Source organism: Cydia fagiglandana, chromosome 20 (assembly GCF_963556715.1).
Source record: "Cydia fagiglandana chromosome 20, ilCydFagi1.1, whole genome shotgun sequence".
NCBI lineage: Eukaryota > Metazoa > Arthropoda > Insecta > Lepidoptera > Tortricidae > Cydia > Cydia fagiglandana.
In genome coordinates, this window is record NC_085951.1 from 11,496,338 (window position 1) to 11,522,755 (window position 26,418).

Sequence of the window (26,418 nt, forward strand, 5' to 3'; positions counted from 1 at the left end):
TAAAGTATATCCTGGTGATGATAATAAGGTACGCGTTGTAGACCTCTTGGCACCTAATAAAAAGGTGTACAAACGATCTTTAAGCGGTTTTGCTGTGTTACCCATTGAATAATATTCTATTGTGTAAGTAAGCTTTTATGCATTGTGTTTTTAATACACCTTTAAGTTTGGACACTAAGTATGTCTAAATATGTGTGTAAGCTAAGTTTATAGTTTGACAAGGTTCTTGTTTCTTTGATTATAACTCTTAAGTGTTTGCAGGTAAACTGCTGCCTTGTTAACACTACTTAGAAGTTAAAGAGAGTACATTTAGTTCTCTTTCTTGCGTTTATCAACATATGCGTTGTATTTGTTGTTATTTAGGTAATATTTCTTAGGATGATCTCAATAATATTGATTTTCTCTTGTTTTTTCTGTAGGATTTGAATAACGTTTAATAAGATGTTACTCTTTATTGTTTAGCTTTCATTGTAAACATAAGTTTCTTTAATTGGATTATACCATGATGCTGGGTAATGAGGTTATACCTATTTTAGTAGCAAATTATGGACTTATTATTATTTAAGGCGAAGGTTTCGGCCCGCCCCAGCATGTTGGCAAGTCCAACAGAAGACTAATTCCTTTTCATAGTTATCTATGGTATTGTTCTATCCTTGAATTATATTACCATGGGAACGAGAATAATTTATACTTCACATTACACCTAAATATGTAACTTGTGCTTTTGATAATATAATTATTTGTGACTATACAAGTCGGGTTTAATTATCTTCGCCTCAACTGAACCGGCATTATCCACCTCACCGCTGATCACGGTACATGTATGTTTCTTATAAGTTATAACTAATGTCTATACATATTTCATAAACCAATACAGTTGCCACCACTTATTAGCTCATTAAAGAAAAACAAGATACGGGATAACTAAAATTAAAAAATTAACAACAACAGTCAAATTAGGAGGATTATGGCTCTACTCATCGTGTCGTATATCTACAAGATTGAGGCAGATATTTTCGCGATCTTCGTTGTGTTATATTATTGCAGTTGACTGTACAAAGATTAAGGATATGCTGGATAGTATTAAATTGATTTCATTGGGAAAGGTCAGTCAAAATTCAGGATGACTAGAGTCAGACCGAGAAAAGTTGCAATTTTGATAGCCAATACGCAGTACAAGTATCATTTTACGTCAAACTTCTATGAAATTATGACGTGTAAATAACACTTGCACTGCGTGGGCTATCAAAATCGCTGCACTTTTCTTGGTCTAACTCTAATCATGTCATGTGGCAAATGTACCTTTAGAAATGCAAGAAAGACACCTATCCTCCAGCCCCGAAAACTCTATTCCTCTCTCTCATTTTATCGTTTATTCCAGTTCCGTCCTCCGTATTGCTTCGGAACCCATGGCCTGTTTCAATTCCGTTGTAATTTCAATACATTCCCAGTCAACTTAAAATTGCATTGAAGTGGCTAAAAGAGTAAAACTGCATAAAAGGAGGAAGTGAATGGCAGAATATTCATTAGCCAGATCATTGTAACCCCAATTTTACTATATGCTTACACAAAACAAGTCACACAAACTGTCTGTTTCACAGAAACTGTCTGTAGTCCAACATCACACCGGTGTCGAACACTTACCTGGGTGCTAGAGGACGTTGCCTTTCTTCCAGTCCATTGCCTTTCTTCGCGACAGCTCCGAGAGCTCGGCTATCGGCTACACTTGTCATCCACCATCACACCGGTGTCGGACGCTTACCTGGGTGCTGGTGAAGCGGCGACTGCCCGAGCGGCTGAGCGTGCCGCCGCGGACGTTGCTGTCCGAGAGCTCGACGTCGCCACCGCCGTCCACCGCCTTTCTTCGCGACAGCTCCGAGAGTTCAGCTATCGGCTGCACCTGTGATGTTACAGAGGTGAGAAGGGATTACATTTGAAGCTAACGCACTGCGGTCGTGGGTGTTTCGAGAGCTAGCAAGAAATTTTGTATCCTAAAACTTCACAGTTAAGTTCTATCGTGGAGAACTTATTGGAACATTTGAGAGGTTATTATAGTATGTCATTCAAGTATTTTATCATCATCACTAACCAGAATTGTATCTTGTCTTGTTTGTATGTGTTTCGTAAATCCGAAAAGCTTCAAGTGCTTTAAAAGAAAAAATCTTTATGGCAATGATTTAGCTATTAAACACAGCCAGCATAAATAAAAAGCTACAAAAATTATTGCAGTCTTGCACCAAAGCACTTGGATAATCCTTTATTAAGACATCGCATTACAGACCTGAATAATCAATGCCGTTGTACATGAAAGTGGTCGCAGGGAAAGTTGCGTGAGCATGTGTTTTTTACATAAATTAATCGCGTACTTGTGTATCCCGTTAAGTTTTCTTAGCCAATTTGAATCTAACCTCGATACCGCACCGGAGGTACCTCAATGTTTGTTGAATGAGTAGACTCGTAGCTTTTCGCATATCTTTATCAGAAACTATGAATGAGTATTTTATCATTTATCGCCGCGTAAGGACTACTGTCACTTTTAAACACTAATGTAATTGCGAAAATGATTATTTATCTACAGAGATAAGATAAAAATGCTACCAAAAGTAAACACTAATACTTGGCGTGTGCGATGTTTCACACTAATGTTTGTAAGATAAAGCATAGGTGATTGTCCTCCAATAAGTATATCCTTTATAAATACTCTGTTGGCAAATTTGCGTGTGCCACATAATATTGGAATATTTCCATATTATACTGTAATTCCAAAGTCAATTATTAATGTTGTACTGTTATTACAAGAGCTTTGCTAGTTATTTCCTGTTTAATTAACTTAAGTCAACGACTCTAGACAGTGTACATTGTACAAATAATTAAGTCCCAACCGGCAACGTCCGATCCAATCAAAATGCCTGCGAACACTTTCATCTAAACATTATGACGTCTAAATAAGAAATCATTTATAACTGTTAAAGCCATAGGTTTCGCCACTTGGACGAGGCAATTCATCTTAACGAAAATTAATGGTATATTTATTATGATTTAACATACTATAGTTATTAGTTAGGAGTGGCTGAATCAAAAAATCTTAAAGTTACCGGATTACTGTTATTAACTGTTTGGGGGTCTAAATGCCTTTCACTCGCATGAAGTTTAGTAGCCATATTTTATTTTAAATGATGACATTGCCTTCTTCATAAAGATAACCGTAATGTTTTATTACACCTTACAATGACGATAAACGAAAAACGCTATCATTCTGAGTGGTGTTGGTCAGGTCAGGTAGCATTTACCAGTGTCGCGCGAGATAAGTCACAAAATACAAAATTTCGTTTGGCGTTTCGGCTCTCACCTGTGACATGTGCGTGGCTTATTTATTTTATAATGCATGGACAAAGATGTGACTAATCCAATAAAAACGTGATTTTTCATTATGACTTAAGAGCCCTAGCGACACTGGCATTTACTTATGTTTTTGAAAATATGGGTATCCTTACCTTAATAGTGACAGAATCTTGACTGCTTTTGATGAGGTCTATAACTTCCTCGCGACTCTTGCCTTCAACATTAACCCCGTTGACTTCTAGAAGTCTATCACCAGGCAGTAAGCCTGACTCACTGGCCCCAGGATAGGACCCTGGCTCTGCGAGAATCACAGCTTTCTGTATAACTTTGCTAGCAACTGCACTAGGAATGTTACCGTTGCATTTGTTTTCGCCATTGGTCAATCCGTTCTCCTCATGGCCGTTACAATCGCCGCTGAAAATTCTCTCTTGTACCACTGCGCGGCGAAGACTAAAGCCGAAATCATTTCTTGGAGCTTTCTGCCTTTGGATTGTCAACAATCTTGGTTTAGGAAGCTGCAGCGGTTTTAGGGATGGTAAAGGCAGATAAACGTCTTCGAAATTGCTTGTTCGTGACCATCTATGGAAGCCCTGAGATTCGCCCACAGGAGATGTAGAAAAGGGTGGAGTAGCGAATGATGAATTAGTAGTTGTGTCAGTCAACGAATCAGCGCTTGGAGATGTTGATGTCACTCCTAAGTAACTGCTACCATTCGTTTTTGGCATCTCATCCATGTCCTGAGTGGTGATAGAAGGGTTGCCACCATTCTTGTAATTATTCTTAATCTGATTTTCAACTGGACTGTGGATGACCTTTTTAGTAAAGTTCTGCACTTGCTGCATATCATCGCTCGATGAGGTGCTTTTAGACGGCGGTATACCATACGAAATGAGTTCGTTTTGCTGCGTGTTACGCGCTAGTACATTGGAATCTTGGCCGTTGATGTAATCGACGGTGTCAACAGTTGGTATGTTACTTTCTTGGGAATTGGAACTAGTATTGCTAAGTCGGGGCCCTTTAAGTATGCCACGCTTTGGTGGTCTGGGTGGAATGGGAGGTAGTACTTGTGGCTGCCGTGGGCTACTGTTAGCATTATTGGGGTTGTTTAGTGAATTCAGCGATGTTTCCGAGCTATCCGACTGAAGAACGCCTTCCTTTCTATTCCAAACATGCGTGGTGGGGTATCCGGGAGAAAGATGGTTATTTTCGTCGCTGAGATTGGAGTTGGATCCGGAGGTGGGTATTAGCGGGTAGTTAGAGTAATTGGAGTCTTGCTCGAGATGCGCGAATAATGAAGCGGTGTAGTCAGCTGTGATGCCGGAGGGGAGTTTCTCTTTTTCTTTGCGTCTGCCTCGCAGTTTGAGTGAGCGTCGGACCTGTTGAAAAAACGCAATATTGATTAAGCAAGTCACGGTTGAATGACAATGAAGGCTAAACTAAACAAGATCATAAAGATCAGATAAAATCGTATCGTATTTATCGAGGTCGAGATATTTATTCTTGATTGCCGCTTTACTATTACCTGTGTTTATGAATGAACCGTGATAAGACTACAGGTTATAAAGCAGCTGATGTTCTCATGTAATAATAAACATACGCAGCGAGAACAAATTGGATTGCAGATATATGTAATTGACTTTCGGTTTCGCGCCGCAGACAGAGGTATTGAATACTGATGAAGCCTGACAAGTTCCTGCTATTGCAAAAAGCCGCATTCCTACAGAAGCGTGCACAACCGCTGAGGCTGTTGGTAGAAAAAAAGGTATCATTTTAAAACTGGACACTGATATATTTTCGTCCATAAATTAGTGGTCGAACTGCATTTTGTAACTGTTGAGTTTTGCCGAGTTATTTAAGAAGCGTGCAAAAACTACGTAATTGGTCCGTTGCGCATGTTTTATTGAATAAGGATTATTGGGAATTACCGCGACCTTTTAAATGCATTCGTATGTAATTGGCTGCAATGCTATGGAAGCTGCCGATTTAAATCAAAGGAATTTCGAGCGGCAAAAACTAAGGCATAAATAAAACTATTAAAAGTTAATTGACTAATTGTATCCGCTCTAATAAAATTCTCAGAAATAACTATTTAAAAATACATTTGTGTGGGTGTGAAAGGCTGAAAGTGCGAAATATCTATGTAGTTCAATGCACCAAAAAGCAAAATAAATAATAGTCTTGAAGAAGTTTACAGTTAGAATTTCAAGTTTTAATCATAGATCAGAAGCAGACTATAATCAAAATTTATTTTTTACTGCGACGATAAAAGTCAATTACTTAACTAAAAAATAATACTAATAATACTTTTAGCGATAAGTTCGCCTTTGTACATAACATTTTTAGTTTTGTCATTTTTATGTAGACCTGTTTATGCATACATACATATAATAAATAATAATAAAGACATGAAATCAATTATCAAAGAACGGTGACTGAAATGTGAAATTTTACCTAAAGATTTGTTACAATTATTTAAATCCATAGGAGATCAGAGATACTGGTTTACATCCGCTAATGGTCAGTCTGAGCGTTGTGATACTTGTGATGTTCTGATGTGATCAGGCGCAAGATCGGATGGCATTTCTATCGGCCTATTTCAAACCAGTGTACAAAACTCTACCAGAGATTACCAAAGAATTACAGCCCTTATTCAGTTCTGATAAGGTCCTCGTGATCTGTGTGATGGTACACCGGTTCCGCGAGCGGCGACCGTGACGGAACGAACTCTCCCATCGTCTCTGTTACAGAGCGACCGTTACCCTATGCGCAATTGTTTTGTATGTGGAACTTTGACGAACTGACCGCAATGTCGGCGGCCGATCGCATATCGTGAAACGTGACAATCTTTGACTCGTTCCCTGAGTCGACGGAGCCCCGCTACGCGGGGCTCCTATTTCTGGGCAATTTGCCCTTCGGGCATATGAAGCAACCTAACGAACCTATCCTACCTGTATATTGGTTTAATGTGACTAATATCGTCAAAACATTACACAGGAACATTACGATCTACCTAATCTTACGATCGGCCGCCGATTGTCTATGACACGTTGTAAGAAATAACAATCATACAAATACTCGCAGATAATATACTTCTTTACTACCTATATCCGGTGAAAACGCTACATCGTGACGCCAAACGTCGGAAGTAATACATTCATTAATTTTGATAAGGCTATATCTACGCTACTCACTCCATTCACTATTTAAGATAAACATCTGAACTGAATTATGAAGCTGATGTTATCTTAAGTGTTTCCCCGAAATGCAAACGGTGAAAACTGTTATCAAAATAATTCAAATAGAACTTTACAGTAGAATTATTAGAACATTTAGTAGCATATTTAGCTCAATAGTGGGACCGGATTTTTGCACTATAAGTTTTGATAATTCTAAAGTTGAAAAAGTGATACTTATCTGATATGGGACATATTTTTAAGCATATTTGCAATATATGATGAAAAGTTAGAACGAGCGTTAGATATAAATTAGGTATTTATATATTTTTAGTAATGATTTTTTAATATTGAATTAAAGTGCAATGTTTAAGTTCCATTGTTTATAATATGTATGACGCTTTATAATGTAAAATTATTAGAAATTTTTTTAACGTGCTTCTTTATCAAACTACAATTAGCTTATTATTTTGTCGATATTGAATTAAAGTTTAATAAATCCACAACAACATATCTCATTTTTTAAGTTAATAGGCAAGCTAAAAAGCTAGAAGAATAAGATATATGCTCTAGAATTAATATGCGTTTTTTGTCCTATAAGATCTAATATTGAATTAGAGTCTGTAAAAATAAGTCTATTACTATAAAATAATATACGCAGCCATATTATGGAAAGTAAGAAATTTCTGCGTGTAGCTTGCATTGTAATAGTAAAATCTAGTTAAAAAGGCGCGAAATTCATACATACGCCGCGCTGGTCCGTCAGTCGCCGGCGCGGCGCTCGAGAGCCTATCATAGCCTACCTATACTTCGCCCCTCGCCCCACCTCCCGCTCAGTAACACTGTCTGTCTTTTCTTATCATTCATTTGTTTGTTTACCGTGCACATGTATAAATTAGATGCGGACATTACGTGAAATTAAAATATCTTATTACGTAAAAATACCTACAGCTGGTCAATCAGATCTTGGCAGTAGAAAGAGGCGGCAAATTTGAAAAATGTAGGCGCGAAGGGATATCGTCCCATAGAAAATTTGTGTTTCGCGCCTTTTTTTAGTGACAAGATTTGCTTGACCAGCTATATTTCATTATCTTGACTAATATTGTAATAAAAATGTACAAGATATTCACAACTATTTTTTACTATACATAGTTTGTAAAAAGAACGTCTCATTTCAAACATAGACAGAGAGAATCATCATACTATCTTTGACTTACACTAGTACTAGCACCCAAAAGAAAAGGATGAATATCGTTTTTTGTTTTTATTTACTGACAAATGGTTTGACCAACTATACCTATTTCTGGTTCCTATTGTCATGTCCTGTCCTATTCAAGGTCAATATCATAATATGTATATTATAAACCAACTGCTCAATATTACACGGTATACATCCTGAATATACAATAAGGTAAGTGAGGCCACTTACCTTATTGTATATTCCGTGTGGGCCGTATATGCCTATATACAGCCCACCTTAAATTAAAATGGTTTTTTTTAATAAACAGGATATGAAGTATGAAAAACTCACTCAAATAGGTTTCTCATTTATTTAAGTTTCTTCATTATACCAAAATAGTTATAAAAATATTACGATACTCTTGGAAAATATACCTTAAAAGTCCTATTATGGGCCTTATTGAACACTAGCAGTGTATTACTTAATCCCGCAAAAAATAATCATTTTGACAGTAGGTAATAACAGATTTTATTGTTTTTAACTTAAGAGTTATACATATACAAATAACAATATTTGATACTTCATAACAGGAGGATTTATTTATAATAAGTGAAAATAATTATTTTGGGCCTTAATAACTAAAGATATAAAAATTGTCTAGTTTACGCGAAAATAGTAGGTAACTAAACATAAATCTTTATTAGTTATAGTAGTATCATCTTTTAACATCTGGGGGCACGGCAGTGCCCCTGCCAAGACGAGCAAAGCGCAAGGGCACTATCTACCTTTTCTCGAAGCGCTTCGTCGTTTTTTGGAACCCTCATAACTTGGGGTTGGATTATACCAGATAAACAAAGTTCTCGGACTTATTAAGCATATCAATTGCATAGCTCTTATACTTTAGATTTTATTCATATCTAAAAACTTCGATTTCGTCACTGACTCACTCACTTGATGATCATCAATACCGGGTACTTCCTGAAGTCCTCTAAGAAGCTGAAATTTGGTATGTAAGATAGTTTTAGTACACAAACAACATATAAATTCAAAAAAAAATTATCCCTAAGGGGATGAAGATGGGGTTTAATTTTGAATGGGGAATCAATAATCGCTGAACCGATTTAGTTGAAATTTGGTATGTAGATAGGTATTGTTATGGGGAAGGATATAGAATAGATTTCAACCTCAAAGTTTACCCTTACGGGGTGAAGGCAGATTTTAACTCCAAAGTTTACCCTTACGGGGTGAAGGGTTTATATGGGGAATCAGTAAGAAGTACATTGTGTAACAGATGCCCCCAGATACTTATTTCAGGATTTTTAATAGTAAATCACCCCCAACCCTTTAAATTAGGGCATGGAAGATTGTCATAAGCAACTTACAAAAAGAAGTGAAATCCCACCAAAAACATTTTGATGTAAAATGTTGCCCAAACGAAACCATAAGGCTCGCACTGTCAAAAAGTTATCAGATCTCTTGCCAAGCTTCTAACTCTACAAGCCCTCTAACTTTACTAGCCCTACACCAAAAGTATGTGGCTTGGCCGTTTCATTTCTACAAGAACTACTGTAAGTATAATACAAAAACCGCCCAAATGCGAATCGGACTCGCGTTCCAAGGGTTCCGTACATTACACAATTTTAACAATATATATTTTTTTTAGAGAAAAGTGAGTAAAATGTCTTTAAAAAACCCGTAGGGATCGGAAAACTAGGTACTTAAGTCCGACTCACGCTTGACTGCACATTTCTAATAGGTTTTTCTGGCATCTATAGGAAAAGAGCTAATATGTGTATTTTTTCATAATTTTAGACCCAGTAGTTTCGGAGATAAGGGGGGGGGGGGGGAATGGTAATTTTTTGCGTATTTTCTTAAATAACTTCTAAACTATTTATTTTAAAATTATGAAAAAATATATCTGAGGTTCTCACAATGAGCCCCTTAATTTGATAAATAACAAGATATAGTGTTTTTTTCTTCTATTTATCATTCATCTCAAAAGTGACCCCTTTATTTGTGACGTCCCACGGTCAAAGGTACCTTATGGCGGGTATGGAGTTATGCATACCCCAGTAATCTACAATAAATAAGCTATCGATAATACAAAAGAAGAGATATGATTTTTTGAAAATAATGTTGTGAAATGAGCAACTTTACGATACAGAAGTTTTAAGTTTAGCCGCCTAAAAAACTATGTTCCTGAAGTAAGTTACATAGTTGACTACAAATAATAATACCTTATATATCTGAGATTTAAAAAATGTTGCGACTTGATCTGTAATGCAAATAGAAACCTTTGATATCGACTGATTTATGTGTATACTAACCAGTCTCTTGAAAATAAAGTTTTATTTCATTTTCACGATTTATTGCAATGAGCTCTCTAGATTTAAATTTTATCTATTAGAAAACGACACTGAGAGACAGTTTAAGCAAAAAACAATACCGATTTAGAGGTGAAAATGTATTTTCTGACTTTTTCATATAAAATCAGATAATTGAATATTTTTACTTTTAATGTAACACACAATCAATTTTTCTGAGCACATAATATGAAAGAAATTCTGTCATTCAAATGAAATAAATCCTAAAACCCCAACTAAATACTATATTTAACCCCTTATGCCACTTTAAACTTACATAACAATAAAAGTATTTGCTCCATACATTTACGAAAAGGTACCTTATGGAAATAAATCTAATAATACATCACTACAAAACATCAATCACATTGAAGCTTTTATCTTTTATGAATAGAAAATATTAATTTACATTAAACTGCCACAAATTTAATTGGTTCTTCGTCATAATAATCTTAAAAAAGACCAATAATTTGTATGTAATGAAAAGGTACCTTGTGGTTAAGTTACATGATGAGGCATGATGATGATGGAACAGTTAGGATAAACTAATAATATTTTGGGGTAAAGATATTATAAATCGTCTATTTCTTATCAATAATATATTTTGGTTGCCATTGAAGACAAGCGGCATTGAGGTTCAATGACCTTAGATATTCCATAAGGTAATGCGTCGGGTATTGGCATTTTTCAGCAAACCAATGGCTGATTTATTGCATGCGACCAAACCAAATGAAGATTATTCTAGTTAAGAAAGACTTGACGAGAGTAACTTTAGTATAATAGCAGGCTACTTGGATTTATAATGTCGGTCGATGTACGGTTATAATATTTGCTAGGCGCCCCAACCAGAACTGAAATTATCAAATTAGTTTTGCAGAATGCTAAAACAGCTCTCTACCAAACTTCTTTTCCCGTATTGACTAGTTTTTTTGGAAATTTTCAACCTTTTTTCCATAAGGTACCTTTTTACTAAACTCTGAGACGACGTTACTAGGCTTATAACTAACTTATAACAAAAATAAAAACAGGTAAACAAACGTTACGCATTAAGGTTTGAGATCACACAATAAAAAAAAATTGAGCATTTTTTCACCTCTTTACAAAACATTTCATAACTCCGAAACTAGAAACCCTCATAAGGTACCTTTTCCCGTGGAACGTCACACTTGAATTTCTATTATTTACTTTACATGTATGTTCTTGGGTTATAGACTTACATGTGTATACCAAATTTCAACTTATTGGTGCAGTAGTTACGGAGCAAATAGGCTGTGACAGACAGACAGCCAGACACACGAGTGATCCTATAAGGGTTCAGTATTTTTCCTTTTGAGGTACGGAACCCTAAAAATAATGAATTTAATAAATTTTTCACCTTATGCCCATGTGGCGGTAGCGAAACAGCCAAGCCACATATTTTGACTAAGGTGTAGAGTTAGTGAAGTTAGGGCTTGTAGAGTTTGAAGCTTGGCTCGACAAGACATCTGACAACTTTTTGACAGTGCGAGTCTTATGGTTTCGTCTTAGCAACAATTTACATGAAAATGTGTTTGGTGGGATAATTTTTTACAGTATAAATATTTATTCGTAACAAATAAGTATTATATTAACATAATTTTGACAGTACATCTGGTGCTACATTACGACACCGGTGCTATAATAAGCACATTAAAACACTCCCTTTGGCCGTGTGTTAAAATTTGTCACTCGTTGCAAAATATCTATTTTTCGCACTTCTATCGTAAATACCTACCTATGTATTAACAAAAAAAGTCACTTGTAAATAGTTACTGCCTTTAAAAAGTATAAGTGCCGCAATGTTATTAGACTTTTTGATTCTATAAACGTCTTTAGGTCAATAAAGCAAGTGATAAATTATTAGAGTTAGACCAAGAAAAGTCTGCAGCAATTTTGACAGCCCACGCAGTGCAAGTGTTATTTATAAGTCATAATTTTATAGAAGTTTCTTCAAATCGACCTTATTAATAAGAGATTAAAAATATTCAAAATTATCTTAAAATATTTTAATCTAATATTTCATCTCATATGTTCAATAAGGCCCGGGACTGGACCTTTTTACCTGCACTGACAGTGGGCCTTCTTAGCAACAAGTACAAATTCAGAATAATTGGGAATAATAGGGAGCAACTGTTATTTTTGAATGCTGGGCCTTGTTACCCGCCGGGACTGATATGCCTGCACTTCACCTACCTTATTTGTTTTACAAGGGGAAAAGTTGTTGATTAACCGCTCGTGCTAATATTGAAAAAAAAAAATGTTTCGCTTGTTTGGGTAAACAAGCGAAACATTTTTTTTATTAAATAGGAGGCAAACGAGCAGACGGATCACCTGGTGGTTAGCGATTACCGCCGCCCATGGACACCCGCAACACCAGAAGGGTTGCAAGCGCGTTGCCGACCTTTAAGATGGGGGTCTTTTAAGGTTTGAAGGTCGTATCGGACAGTTCATTCCACAGTTTGGCTGTGCGAGGCAGGAAGTACATTCACAAATTCAAACATTCTAAAATTGAAGCACGAGCGTAGCGAGTGGTTCGTAAAATTGAACCTTGAGCGTAGTGAAGGTTTCGAGGGACGAAGGTTAAATAAAATTTTCATCACATCAGCTCGTAAAGGCCCTCTTGATTTTTCGAAACGGATAAGAAAAGTGGCATTTAATTTGATGCAAATTTTGAGTTGTTTCCGTAGGTAAATTGGATCAGTTGGTTGGTAATATTGACTTTAAAATGATAAATATTGAATAACGTTACTTTGAAATTGATTTTATGATAAAGTAAATATTATCGGAGATGATCGCTCTTAAAAAATATATGTCGCTAGTCATTTATAACCTAAAAGCGCCAAATTACGCAAAATTATATTGAAATGACACCTGTGTATTGAATTTGAAGAATACTTTAACAAGGGTAGTTATCTGTATGACAATGCACCTAAAATAATTTTCAAATGTATCTATTATTTCTATACTTAACACGATAACGAATTCTACGTAAACGAAACCGCGGGCAATCCCTAGTACATATAGAAATAAATAAGGGAAGGTAAGTTTCCATTAGTGTACTGTGTAAAATAACTATTTACCATTGATAATAATTTTATAAACGCTTTGCGTATTTTAAGGTCACCGCGCTAACCGCTAGTCCGCGACCGTCGATCGCTGCCTCCTGCCCCGGCGCACAGCGCGGCGCGCGAAAACGCCGCGCGTTTGAAATATAAGCTCGGAATGCATACTTACGTATCAGTATTTAGTGTCGCCGTGATTTTATATTTCTAATCTTTTGTGTGAGAAGTAAGATCTTTATTATGACCGTGTAATATTAACTCTACAGACTTTAATTCAATATTGGCTATACTGCTTAACCAGAAATCAATATCTAGACAAGCACATTGTCTACATTTCTAACTTTTTACATGTATACTAAGTTGATAGGTAATATCGTAATTTTGCAATATCAGCTACTCTAATTCTGTATTTACATAATAATTCGTGATTTTACGTTCACCAGAAAGCAGCTGTTCCAGATTTCTAAAAACCGAATATTGTGAATAAATTAAAGTGTTATTGAATATGTTAAAGTTTTTTGTAACTTTAATTTTATATTTACATAGTTATTTAGCAAAAATTGAAATATTTAAATATGGCCGAACGCTCCACCTAAAATTTTCTAACTTTTTACATGAACGTTATTTAACATGCTTACAATAACATATCAAAAAAGAAAAAACTTTAATGTTATCAAAACCCATTTTTGTTCCACCGCTGGTCTAATTATGTAGCTTGTCATAATAAAAAGACCAAGGCTCATCGACTTCAAAAAAAAGGAGGAAGTTATTAATTCGACCGTACTTTTCTATGTTATGACTTATGAAATCATGATCGTTATCCGCATATCTTTGCTAAGCAAAACCTACTTATGAACATTCTGGGACCCAATCTCGTATTCGTAAGAAAATATGAATCAATTTTTTTTTTTAAATATCTATAGCCTGCCTAATTGCCTATAAGACAGTTAAAGTAGCTTGTCTAGTACAAATAGCAAAGTATATTTAATATGACCGCGCCTAAACCAAATAAAGGCGTAACTCAACATGACTCAGTGTACTAACGTACTAAATAGCCAATCTCCGATAAAAGATAAGATTTCACCACTATCACTGCGCGTACTTGAGCCTGTCATAATATTAGGCATCAATCAATAGATACTATTATGTTGATAGATGGTAATGGCATAATAGGATGGCGTGCTTTTCTCGATGGACTGTAATTATGTGGTGTATATGATCACTGTTTAAACATTTGTGAATCTTATTGCGAAGAGATAAGGTTTAATAATGGTCAGCAAAATACATCAGTTTTAGCAGTAGTATTTATTGTCGGATGTCGTGCTTCTTCAAGAAGGATAATGATTACTAGCTTTACAAATATTTATAGGAAAACAAGGTTTTATGATCCGTGTAGCTGCGCATAGTTTCTGTTAGTTAAAATTAATCTTTCGTTTCGTTCCATTATGCTGTAAAATAAGTTGTTCATACCACCTATTCGGAAAAGAGCTTTTTCTTCCCTGCTAGGAGGGATCAAAGTGGCACGTTTTCTCCCTGCTAGGAGGGATGTTCTAGCACACTATTTTTACACTTTTTGCACATTATTTTTTTAGCTTAAATAATCTGTTTAAGCATCAGATTGTGTCAACACTAAGATTTTTTTTATTTTTCTCATAGTTGATGTGAAAAGCAGTATGTGTCACACGGTATCAAAATTATTTCGTCTTGGGCGTTAACACTTGAATCTCTCATTACGCTCAGGATTTCCGTCAAGGGCGTACATTGATGTACGCCCTTGACGGAAATATATAATTTTGATGAACCCTTGTAACACAAACTACTATTCTTTTTAATAATGTCACAGAAAGAGAATGCACACATACATTCTAATCATATTTTCTTTCGTATGTAGTCCTTTTACTGTTTTTAAATTCCCTTCCTTTAGGGACAAACGAATGGATTACTGGCACAAAACTTCCGTCTTATACCTACATAGCCACAAAATAAATAATAGTACTAGGTACAGAAGACTCGCTCTCGAACAAATCGCGTCTGTTCGCGTGATCGACCGCTAGGTGGCGACAGCGCCAGGCTAGCCACCAGAATTGGTGTGGGACGGATGTACTTAATTGTTGCGATGCGACGAAATCGCGGAGTGAGCCAAGCCTGCCTTAACTAAGTACATGGAGAATTGGAGATAGGAACGAGAGATTCAACGTGCTAGACTAGCCAGCACATACATAGGTTTGAAAATCCCGATTGATTGTTTACTAACTATAGTTTACATAAAACTATTTCAAACGCTATTACTTTACTTTACTTAATTGATTGCGCTTGATAAAAAAACTGACTTCAATCGATTGGACGATCGGTTGATCTCTGTGATGATTTAAATCGACTGAGACCAGTGAGACCAAAATATTGACGCTTGCTTTGAAATTGCAGCAATCGTCCTTCAAGCAGGCTGGTCAATCAGTCACGCATAGGGATTGCAAACCGGATTGATTTTCAATCCGGCCGGATTTTGGCCTCAATCCGGCCGGATCCGGCCGGACCGGATCCGGTTAGGTATAAGGATATTAAAATTAATTAAAAGACATATATTTCAAGTTTTATGCGTTATATGAGAAATAAAGGGTATTTTTACAAATTTATTCATAAAACAACAATTTGAAGTTAATAAGAAATAACTTTTTAACAACAAAATAAAACTATGTATTAAAAAGTGTCACATAGTCAATCTCAAAATAAAAATAAATATTTGAAATCTAAGTCATTTATTAATTTTATTATATTCAATCATACACATTCTGCTTACGTTTACAATAAAATTATAAATTTGATTAGATTCCAAAGCCTGTTAATGGGATAATTATGGGATGGGAAATGGAACTCCTTGAAAGGACAAGTTTTCGTAACTGTTCTTTGATGGAATTATTTGTAACGCTGACATCCATTCTAGTAACAAGCTATTTTACTTTTAACCAAAATTGTATGAAATGCGCTCCAACATTATCTTGCTTTCATTTTTTATCCGTGAAAATAGTTTTATAGCCTAAATCACAAATAAATAAATAATTCATGAATAAATATTTAGGGACAATCTTATACAGATCGACCTACTCGTTGCCCCAAACCAAGTAAAGCTAGTACCCATATTACAATATGGGTACTAGCTAGCTTTAGGTAGTACTACTAGGCGACGATATATCCTACGTAGTATATTGATAAATACATGCTTATAAATATACATAGAAAACACCCATAACTCAGGAACAAATATCTGTGTTCATAACACAAATAAATGCCCTTACCGGTATTCAAACCCAGGACCATCGGCTTCATGGGCAGGGTCAATGAAAGGTCACTACCCACTAGGAAAGACCGGTCGTTCCAAATGCCTTCCATGACATCTCCATCCTTTAATTTTTACTTCTAATTATTTAAGTAACCATCGTATCGTGCCGATTCGTGCCACCAACACGAAATAAAAGGAAATCCTCTTCTGTTCTCAATCATCGTCATATTAAATATCATCGTATTTTACTAAATTTAGATTTTTCATTCGTTCTTTATTCTGTTTAACTTCTTTCTTCTATCCGTCGCCTTTATCTCACCTAAAACGCGCAGTGGGTGCTGCGTGCGGTCTTTTTTCTATTTTCCCGGATCCGGTGATTTTAACCGGCTCCGGTAGCTTCTAAAAAGTGCCGGATCCGGCCGGATTACCGTATCCGCCGGACCGGATTGCAATCCCTAGTCACGCATATTACGTACCTACGTAATACGTTCCCCTCTTACGTCTGAAATTTCTGTGCAGAGTTAGTTCTGTTCGACTCGATATCTATTTCACTTTAAGCCCATGTGTGCTTGACAATCATGCTTGATCATCTGCACAGAGTGTAGAATTCACCGAGGATCTGACCTATTCCCCGGAATCTAGGCCGTCATAGCGTAGGTACTTGCCTACTACTACTACTAGTACTACTTGCCTCGGGAGGCTGCTGAATGCCTGACATTATTGTTAATGTTGGGTAATGCGATGGCACGCTTGGAGCGCAGCATGGCCTATTGCGACAGATGGAACATCTTACGTTAGAACCCTTCAACCTTATAAGCGGATGACATGACAGCAGAGGTCACCAATTAGTTTCTTCAGGGGTCCGATTTTTTTAAATAATGTGACCATCGCGGTCCGTTTCTACTTAAGTTTATTAAATAAGTATTAAAATTATATAGGTCGGCGGTCTGGATCCGGACCGCGGTCCGCCATTTGGTGACCCCTGACATACAGTAATACATTACATACCTATACATTTACATTTAGATTACTATTTATCAATACTAATTAAGTACTAGGTAAGATTCATATACCTACGATAAAAAAATATAACCATCTCCAGATTCACATGCCCGTCCTTATCGTCACTTCACCTTATAAAACAAAGTCCCCCGCCGCGTCTGTCCGTTTGTGTCTATGTACTTATGCTTGTGAAAAAACTAAAAACTTACTGAACGGATTTTCATGCGGTTTTCACCTATCTAGAGTGACTCTTGAGGAAGGTTTAGGTTGTGTTACGGAAATCATTACTCTGCACAGGCGAAGTCGCGGGCAGACGCTGGGTTCTTGCAACTAGTAAATGACGAAACTTACATTGCTGACTTTAATAGGTACATTAAATTCTTGACCTTTGAAAGTTTACTCGTCACGGATTAATCTTAGGATCTTGGATCGATGCTGATGTCAATTTTGTAATCTAACAGTTAAATAAGATCAACATAGCATTGCAGAACCGCGAACAATCCGTTCCGCAAGGAGTTTACAATCAAAGACGATCCGCTGAGTAAACTAGGCTGACCGTGTTTTATATTCAAGCCAAGCCTTAGAAATAACAACGTCACATACGACATGAGGTATATAAATATTAATAAAATATGAACCACAAAAATATATTTCTTGATTGATGTTAGGTCAAGCGTGGCTGGTCTTCACATTGGGGCCTGTTTATACATTGATCACGATCAGCCAGAGTATTATGGATGGCTTTATCAAACTTTATCCACGTGATAAAATAACTATCACTTTTTAACACCGTGGAATAGAAAGTGACGGACACCGTTTTATCACGCTGTCACGTAGACAAGAACCACCATCATATCCGTTCTGTGTGCCCATAGCGAGTTCATTTCATACATTGCTATTTGCTACTTGCCCAGTGGCATATCATGAACACGCAAAAAACACTAATGAATGTGTGAACAGGCCCAATGTGGCATCCTGCCACACTTACCCATATCATGCCACACTTTACTGACCAATTTAATCGATCAATAGGTAAAGACGTTTCTCTTTTCTCCAAAACCTTTAATTTTCGCTAAACATAATACCAACATTATTAGGGTTTAAATCAGTAGTTATTAATGTTATTATACTTATTATAAAGATTCTCTAACATTGGCCTTTTACCGATATAAAATTGTGAGGCAGGCCAGACGGGATACGGGATGAAAAATGTTGAATATCAAAATTCCTGATAGATCGATCTTCCTCAAACATAAAGCAAGGTAACAGTAGCAATCAATGCCGCTTACACCATTTCTCTCTAAAACGCCAACATCATTGATTTATCTCACAAGTCAGGTGAATGCAAATAAATAAGTGATTGTATCGCGTGTCGCAAGCGGTCATAATACTAATAGTCAATAAAACCTTGATGATATTTTATTGACAAAATATGACAGTGAATGATAGTACCTAGAGGACGTTGTGCAATGTGATTTTATTAGGGGTGGGTAAATGAAAAACCGGACAAGTGGGAGTCTGACTCGCCCACCGAGGGTTCCGTACTTTTTAGTATTTGTTGTTATAGCGGCAACAGAAATACATCATCTCTGAAAATTTCAACTGTCTAGCTATCACGATTCATGAGATACAGCCTGGTGACAGAACAGACAGACGGACAGTGGACTCTTAGAAATAGGGTACCGTTTTTACCCTTAGGATACGGAACCCTAAAAGGGTTAACGAAACCTTATTTATTAGTAGTTATCCACCAATATGGACATTGAGATACGCATTATATTTTTCGAGCTCTGTAACTCCTTAACTGTCAATGTCATGCCCATCCTTCGCCTGTTTGATCTTAAAACTAATATTTATAGGAACTGCATTCCTCAATATTAACGCTAGATCTCAAATCGTTTGGATTGCTGTGGCTGTGATACTCTAATATTACTAATATTCAGTATTGCGTGATATGTTACGCGAATTCCGGTGATCACTGATCACACGATAATATTTATAGTAATTTCAAATCCCACCAAAAACATAAATGTAAAAAAGGAGAGCCAAGTTCAATACAAAAATTATGCTTGGCTGTGGGGCTCGCCGCAAAAAGAATGGAGATCTAAATGAGTGCCACTGCCAAGTTCTATGCAAAATCCAAATATGTATTTATAGGAACAAAATAACATTATAAACAAGTATTAAACTCTATTTCTTTGCTTTATTGGATACCTATAACAATTGCTGTTATTTAAAAAAATGTGAGATCTTAAAGTAGGTTAGATTTGACTTGGCCAGTTTTCATTATATCAATCATTTTATTTATATTGTAATTCTGATAAAACCTGGCCAAGCCAAATCTAACCTACTTTAAGATCTCACATTTTTTTAAATAACAGCAATTGTTATAGGTATCCAATAAAGCAAAGAAATAGAGTTTAATACTTGTTTATAATGTTATTTTGTTCCTATAAATACATATTTGGATTTTGCATAGAACTTGGCAGTGGCACTCATTTAGATCTCCATTCTTTTTGCGGCGAGCCCCACAGCCAAGCATAATTTTTGTATTGAACTTGGCTCTCCTTTTTTACATTTATGTTTTTGGTGGGATATCAATACTTTTTGTAAAGAAAACTAGGCAGGTATTGAGATTTAATGTTTTTTCTTGTGTTTCCGCTGTATGGTTTTTACTTCTGTTCTTTGTATAATTATGTGGTGCCGCGCGCCGCCGACGACACACCGTTGGCTGGTTGTTTAGAGCGTATTACAAGTTTTTTGCATGGGGACACCACTTATTTTTTGACTAAACTTTATTTTAATATAGCAAATATAATAATACATATATTGGGGTAGTTTCAAATATCTGCTTGTAACGGTTCCAACGCTACAATAAAAAAATATTTTTTTGTATGGGGACCCCCCCCTATTTTTTTACTTTTTTTTATTTTTAGATTTTTTCCTACGCTTACACACAATAACCGAGCTGGATTCCAAATTTCATCCTTCTAGGTCATCTGGAAGTAGGTTAGGTTTAGGTACTTATATGTCAGTCCCAATAAAAAATGGTTTTTTTTGTATGGGGACCCCCCTATTTTTAAACTTTATTTTATTTTTAGATTTTTTCCTACGCTTACACACAATAACCGAGCTGGATTCCAAATTTCATCCTTCTAGGTCATCTGGAAGTAGGTTAGGTTTAGGTACTTATATGTCAGTCCCAATAAAAAATGGTTTATTTGTATGGGGACCCCCCCTATTTTTAAACTTTATTTTATTTTTAGATTTTTTCCTACGGTTACACACAATAACCGAGCTGGATTCCAAATTTCATCCTTCTAGGTCATCTGGAAGTAGGTTAGGTTTAGGTACTTATATGTCAGTCCCAATAAAAAGTGGTTTTTTTGTATGGGGACCCCCCCTATTTTTTAACTTTATTATATTTTTAGATTTTTTCCTACGGTTACACACAATGACCAAGCTGGATTCGAAATTTCATCCTTCTAGGTCATCTAGAAGTAGGTTAGGTTTAGGTACTATAAGTCATAAGTCAGTCTTAAAATTTACGACTTTTTGACCTTCATCACTTATAACCGTTTGAGCTAGCTTCATGAAATTTGGGCTTCTAGATATCCTTATGGATATAATTAAACACACGTAGTTTTATGTGTTTACGTCAAAGATGTTTTGAGTTATAGAAGGGTCAAAAGTGGCACCAAGTGGTTCGTGTAATATTACACTCGGCGCTGGCTAGCCAGTTCCTTTGCTTGAACTTGGCTTGACACGCTGCCGCGTGTCTAGATCTTAGTATTACAGTAATCATGGAACTTACAAAACTCTCAAGTGTACCCCTAGTGAACCCTAAAATCTCACACTGCTCAGTCGATTAATTGAATCTTAAACTTAAAACCATGCAAGCGTATGCACTAATGCGACAGTTTAAGAGAAAGTTGTATGCCATAGAATTTAAAAGCAGTGTTGCCAACTTTGCATAAATGATGCCAGATCTGGCATAATTTCTCTTGCTTTGGCACCAAAATTTTCCATTTAGCATCTGGCATATTTTTTAGCATAATTTAGTCTAAGCCAAGTTTGCACCAACTTCGCAGCAACAATATGCGCCATCACCTTATGTGGTTCATATTTTCATATGAATTTTGACTTTTGTGGACGGATGGACGTCGACGGACTATATAAAGTTGGTCAAGCAGATCTTGTCAGCAGAAAAAGGCGGTAAATTTTAAAAATGTATGTGTTTAAGTGTCTAATTTCAAGTGATATTTTAGCATTTTTTTAGCATAGGTGTTTCAAAAATCTTTGGCATAATTTTGGCATAATCTAGACATTAGTCTAGCATTTTTTCCAAATCCGAGTTGGCAACACTGTTTAAAAGAGATATGAATAAATTGGGCTAATATTGTTGGTAAACTGGTCTTATCATGACTCGATTGTTCGAAGCAAATATCAATAAACCAATTTCCAATCTATAAATAATCGTTTGTTAGACACACGTGGTTATCAACCGTTATATTTTGCATATGCATGAGGAAAACTTATTGAGTTTACTTATGATACGATGAAATAGGTGTGGACTTTGCTAGACCAGTTTATCAATACGAGGGGCAAACTGAAAACTGTTTAGAATAGAAAAAGCTGAAGTAATTAGGACGTTACTCTTTATTTTAATGCGTGCTTTATCTCTTTCTGACCACGCGTACAAATTTTCATTACGATAGGATTACCCTGAAGCGCACACAGCTCATTCTCCCACTGCCTTTTTTGTATGGCGATTTTAGGGCCTCGGAGGTTTTGTATGAAATTCATGAGGTACCCATCGGGATTCAAGCTTTTTTGACACAAAATAATTTAAGCAAGATTTTTTTAACAGTGTCATATGAATACTGAGGGATATCAAAAACTACTGATATACAATTTTTTGCCAGTATTTTTTATTAACCGCACAACTGTGCTATGTAAACTTTTGACGTCACTCTTGAATGACATGCTTCTCTATGATCATCCGTTGAATAACTACAAAAGCGATTAAATGTGTAATTTAAAAAATAAATAGACGTACAAGAACTAGGCTACAATATGAAACTATAACTGAAGCCTACTGTAACTCTGTTGTTGGCTGAGCCCACAATGAAAATCGTTATAAATAGTAATACGAAAAAATTCTTAGGTCGAAATTGGAATAACGCTCGACGTACAATTTCCAAATTGCCATCAATCCTGAAACACAGATAACGACCAAATTGCATATACCTCAAAAAAGTATAAAGAGTTATATTTTCATAAATAATATGCCTCTTTTTGTTATATGATCTCTAAGTAGCCTTTTCTAAGAACTTTCAGAGTTGCTTACGTACATCTTATAAAACAAAATCCCCCGCCCCGCCGCGTCTGTGTGTTTGTATATTCGCGATAAACTCAAAAACTTCTGTACGGATTTTCATGCGGATTTCATGTATCAATAGAGTGATTCTTGAGGAAGGTTTGTGTATAATTTGTTAACCCGTACGTAGCTGGGACGGGTTGCTAGTAGGTATTATAATTGATTAAACCGTTTTGAGGGTTCTAGGATAAACTGAAAATAATTGACTCTCTGACTAATTATCTACAGTCGTTGTTTCAGGAAGACATCATCATCAGGGGCCTATTTCACCTAACAATCGACAGGTGTGGACCAAGCCTTTATATATACAGATGTATTGCATAATTGTTTTCCGTCGTATTTTCTCGGAAACGTTCGTATAAGCCTGACAAAGGCTAGTTCGGTCAATGTCAGTACATTTTGTACCGAGACTGACTGAAATAGCAAGACACGTTCGTAAGTTTCCGTGAAAATACGATCGAAAATAATTTTCCACTACATCTGTACATAAGGACTGTATCGTTTATTATAAATACAGATAAAACCTGGTCTAACTGTTGACGTGTGTATTATTTTGTATTACTATGTTCTTAAGGTATAATCTGGGGGTATTTTTAAGACATATCTGATATAAGAATGTTTTACATTTATTTTATTTTAGGGACTTTATGATGATTTTAATACCTTCTAGCAAATGTAATTCGGACAAGCCTATCGAGCTTAATTTGAGACTATTTCACCGATTCCTTAGTACGATTTAAAGAAACAAAAGGTTAATATGCTGCCAAAATATGCCATCTAAGTGTCCTTTTCATGATTGCTCAATTGAACATCCACAGAATAAATGTGGTGTATTTTATCTTTACATGAAAACGACTTTTTATGCAACATTTTGGATTCCCGTCAATTTCTGACGTCAGGGAAATGACGGAAACAGCTAAAAGAATCTACCGAAATCCAAAGCCTAACGGACATTCATGGCGTTGAACCATGGCTAGAACAGGTCGATAGAAACGCTCCATGATGGTTATATTGTATACCAAAGTCGGGGTTGTCGTAAGTAACATGCCATATTTTCAAAAAGGCCACCAAGCACAGATCCAAAACTTTTTTTCCAACTAAAAGAAATGATTAGACTATGCCCAGATGTTTCGCTTTACGAATCATATGTAATTGCTGTTTACATAGTACGATTTTTTTTGTGTAATACTTATCTTGTTCGCAAACCGTAAATTTTCTTGTAGTATTTGTCCGAAATCGTTGTAGTTACTCGGGAGGATTGGGTAAATATTGTCCAAACCATATGCTTTACGTGATCTCCCAGGACGAAATGTTACTTATTATTAAAGCACTAATTAAACTATATGTGTAATTTTTTAATAAAAACATAATACCAGAAAAAACGGCTAAGTAAAGTTGTATTTATAATAAACGATACAGTCCTTATGTGTAGGTGTGTTTGGAGTTAATAGAGTTCATGGCTATAGATTATTGTTTTTAATATCGAAAGTGGGCGTGTACACTTGACCTTACCGTATTCTAGCAAGAATGTGGAACAATAATTATTAGATTAAAACTCGTAAGTTCAAGCACCCGGAATAAATTAAACGAAACTAGTATTGCACAATAACGTAAAAAACTCGTTCTCCATAAATAGGATTGTTATTAGTAATATGGTAACTAGAACTAGTATTCTTGTTAATCAGTTTAATCACTAAATTGAAACGAAACGGATGCAGAAATACGTAGAACTGAGGTGCAGATATCTCTACCGTGTACTTTTCATCATTCAAGTTGAACATGAAAATAAAGTCTTATTACCTCCTCAAGACTCAATAGCTCCTCCAGCCCCGCCGCTATCCTCTCCCGCTTCTCCCGTTCTTTCCTCTCTTTCTTCTCCTTCTTCCGTCTCTCTTTCTCCTCGTCCCGCTCCTCGCAGCCCCCCGCGTTAGTTCAATAAAGCCTTACCTCTTCAAGTCTCAACGGCTCCTCCAGCCCCGCCACTATCCTCTCCCGCTTCTCCCGTTCTTTCCTCTCTTTCTTCTCCTTCTTCCGTCGCTCTTTCTCCTCGTCCCGCTCCTCGCAGCCCCCCGCGTTAGTTCAATAAAGCCTTACCTCTTCAAGCCTCAACGGCTCCTCCAGCCCCGCTGCTATCCTCTCCCGCTTCTCCCGTTCTTTCCTCTCTTTCTTCTCCTTCTTCCGTCTCTCTTTCTCCCCGTCCCGCTCCTCGCAGCCCCCCGTGTCGCCGGCGAGGACGGTCGACTTCTTCATGAAGTTGAACATGGCGACCGGGTTCTGGAACAAAATAACAATTTTTAGTGAATTTTTAGTGGTATTTTGGCTATGCATTAATACAAATTCTTAAGATAACAATTTGTGGCTCTGAACCAGAAGAGGGTCCAGCGCACTAGCATAAAGACCATTTAGGCATGGAATGGCACATTTGACATTACATGAAGCAGATATTGAATTCTCCGAGATTCACGGTAGAGACAAAGAGATAAAGGAGAAGGATACAAAGAGATAAAGGAGAAGGATTTGATGTGACTAACGAACGCAATCATAATAGCATGACCAGCAGCTTTTAGAGTCTAAACCCCTTTTAGTCTATACCTATAGTAGCCGCAAAACAAACTTAGGACCGGGGTCATTTCACTACATCTCTCGCTCTACCTACTAGCTACGACCACGCGAGTGTGAACGAGAAAGAAGTTCTACGACCCTGGTAGTCAGTTTAATTTGAGGGTCGTATTGTCCAGGTATCTCAAAGGTTCTTAATAGACCTGTCTATGCTAGAGCAGAAAGCCATCAGATTTTTCTAGCATAGCCAGACCTGCCTTCAGTTCAGATGTTATAAAATAAATGCATATTTAATCATTGATTGCAGATACAGCCTGTTCACATTTTGTGCCAGCGCAATATTTTTCTAACAGCTGTGTTAAACGAAAAATCTCTTCTACTGCTAGTTGCTTCTCACTAATAGTCAGTGGTGGAACAGCTGCCTTTACGCCAAAGGTAGATGATCTATAAATCTCAAAAAACAGTATTTAACAAACATTGGAAAATATGTATTTCAATAAGTAAACCTCACAGGATGGCTAACATAACTTCAGGCAGTAAACCGAACTCCGTTAGTTTTCCAATAGACGAAGATTCCATAGAACACTGAAGTACCAGTTATACAGTTCCAGCAATCAAATATATCATATGCCCCAACAAACAGCAAAACATTTAACTAATCAATGGTAGACCTTATCGCGTTGCAATAAAGGTTACGAATGATCAGAAGAATTGCTCAACGATGGGTACAAGTAGGACTCTGATCATTGTTGAACCTTAATACCTATGCAACAAGGGTTGCGATTGGTCAGTTAACAGGGTAGACGTTGGTATATAAACACAGTTTTGGTTGGAAACAAAGCCCAATAGCCCGGTTTAATGAAGGCGGCTACCGCGGACAGCCTAATAAAGCTGATTGACTTGCGTCCGTGCACTTAAATAGTTTCGGGTTGTGATGCGGTCACACCGGGATCTATAGCATCATTCCACTACCTACGTAAAGGAAAGTTCATGAATGAAGTATGCACATTTGCACAAGCAGGATATTTTAAGATTTTTAAGTTAAAAATAAAAATACAGATT

At 36.4% G+C, this 26,418-nt stretch overlaps 1 protein-coding gene and 1 long non-coding RNA gene across 2 annotated transcripts in view; one reads left to right on the forward strand and one right to left on the reverse strand.

Annotated features, from left to right (window-relative positions):
• LOC134674755 (unconventional myosin-XVIIIa) overlaps positions 1-26,418 on the reverse strand; it is a 323,832-nt gene that overhangs the window by 255,387 nt on the left and 42,027 nt on the right. Inside the window, exons 2-4 of the mRNA XM_063532886.1 lie at positions 24,892-25,071; positions 3,495-4,718; positions 1,763-1,900 (exon numbers count right to left, since the gene is read on the reverse strand). Coding sequence (XP_063388956.1) covers positions 1,763-1,900; positions 3,495-4,718; positions 24,892-25,059 — 1,530 coding nt within the window. The 5' untranslated portion in view covers positions 25,060-25,071. The remainder of the gene's footprint in view (positions 1-1,762; positions 1,901-3,494; positions 4,719-24,891; positions 25,072-26,418) is intronic.
• The window catches only part of LOC134674757 (uncharacterized), an 81,506-nt gene continuing 73,284 nt past the window's right edge, over positions 18,197-26,418 (forward strand). Inside the window, exon 1 of the long non-coding RNA XR_010099661.1 lies at positions 18,197-18,282. This is a non-coding gene — a long non-coding RNA (uncharacterized LOC134674757). The remainder of the gene's footprint in view (positions 18,283-26,418) is intronic.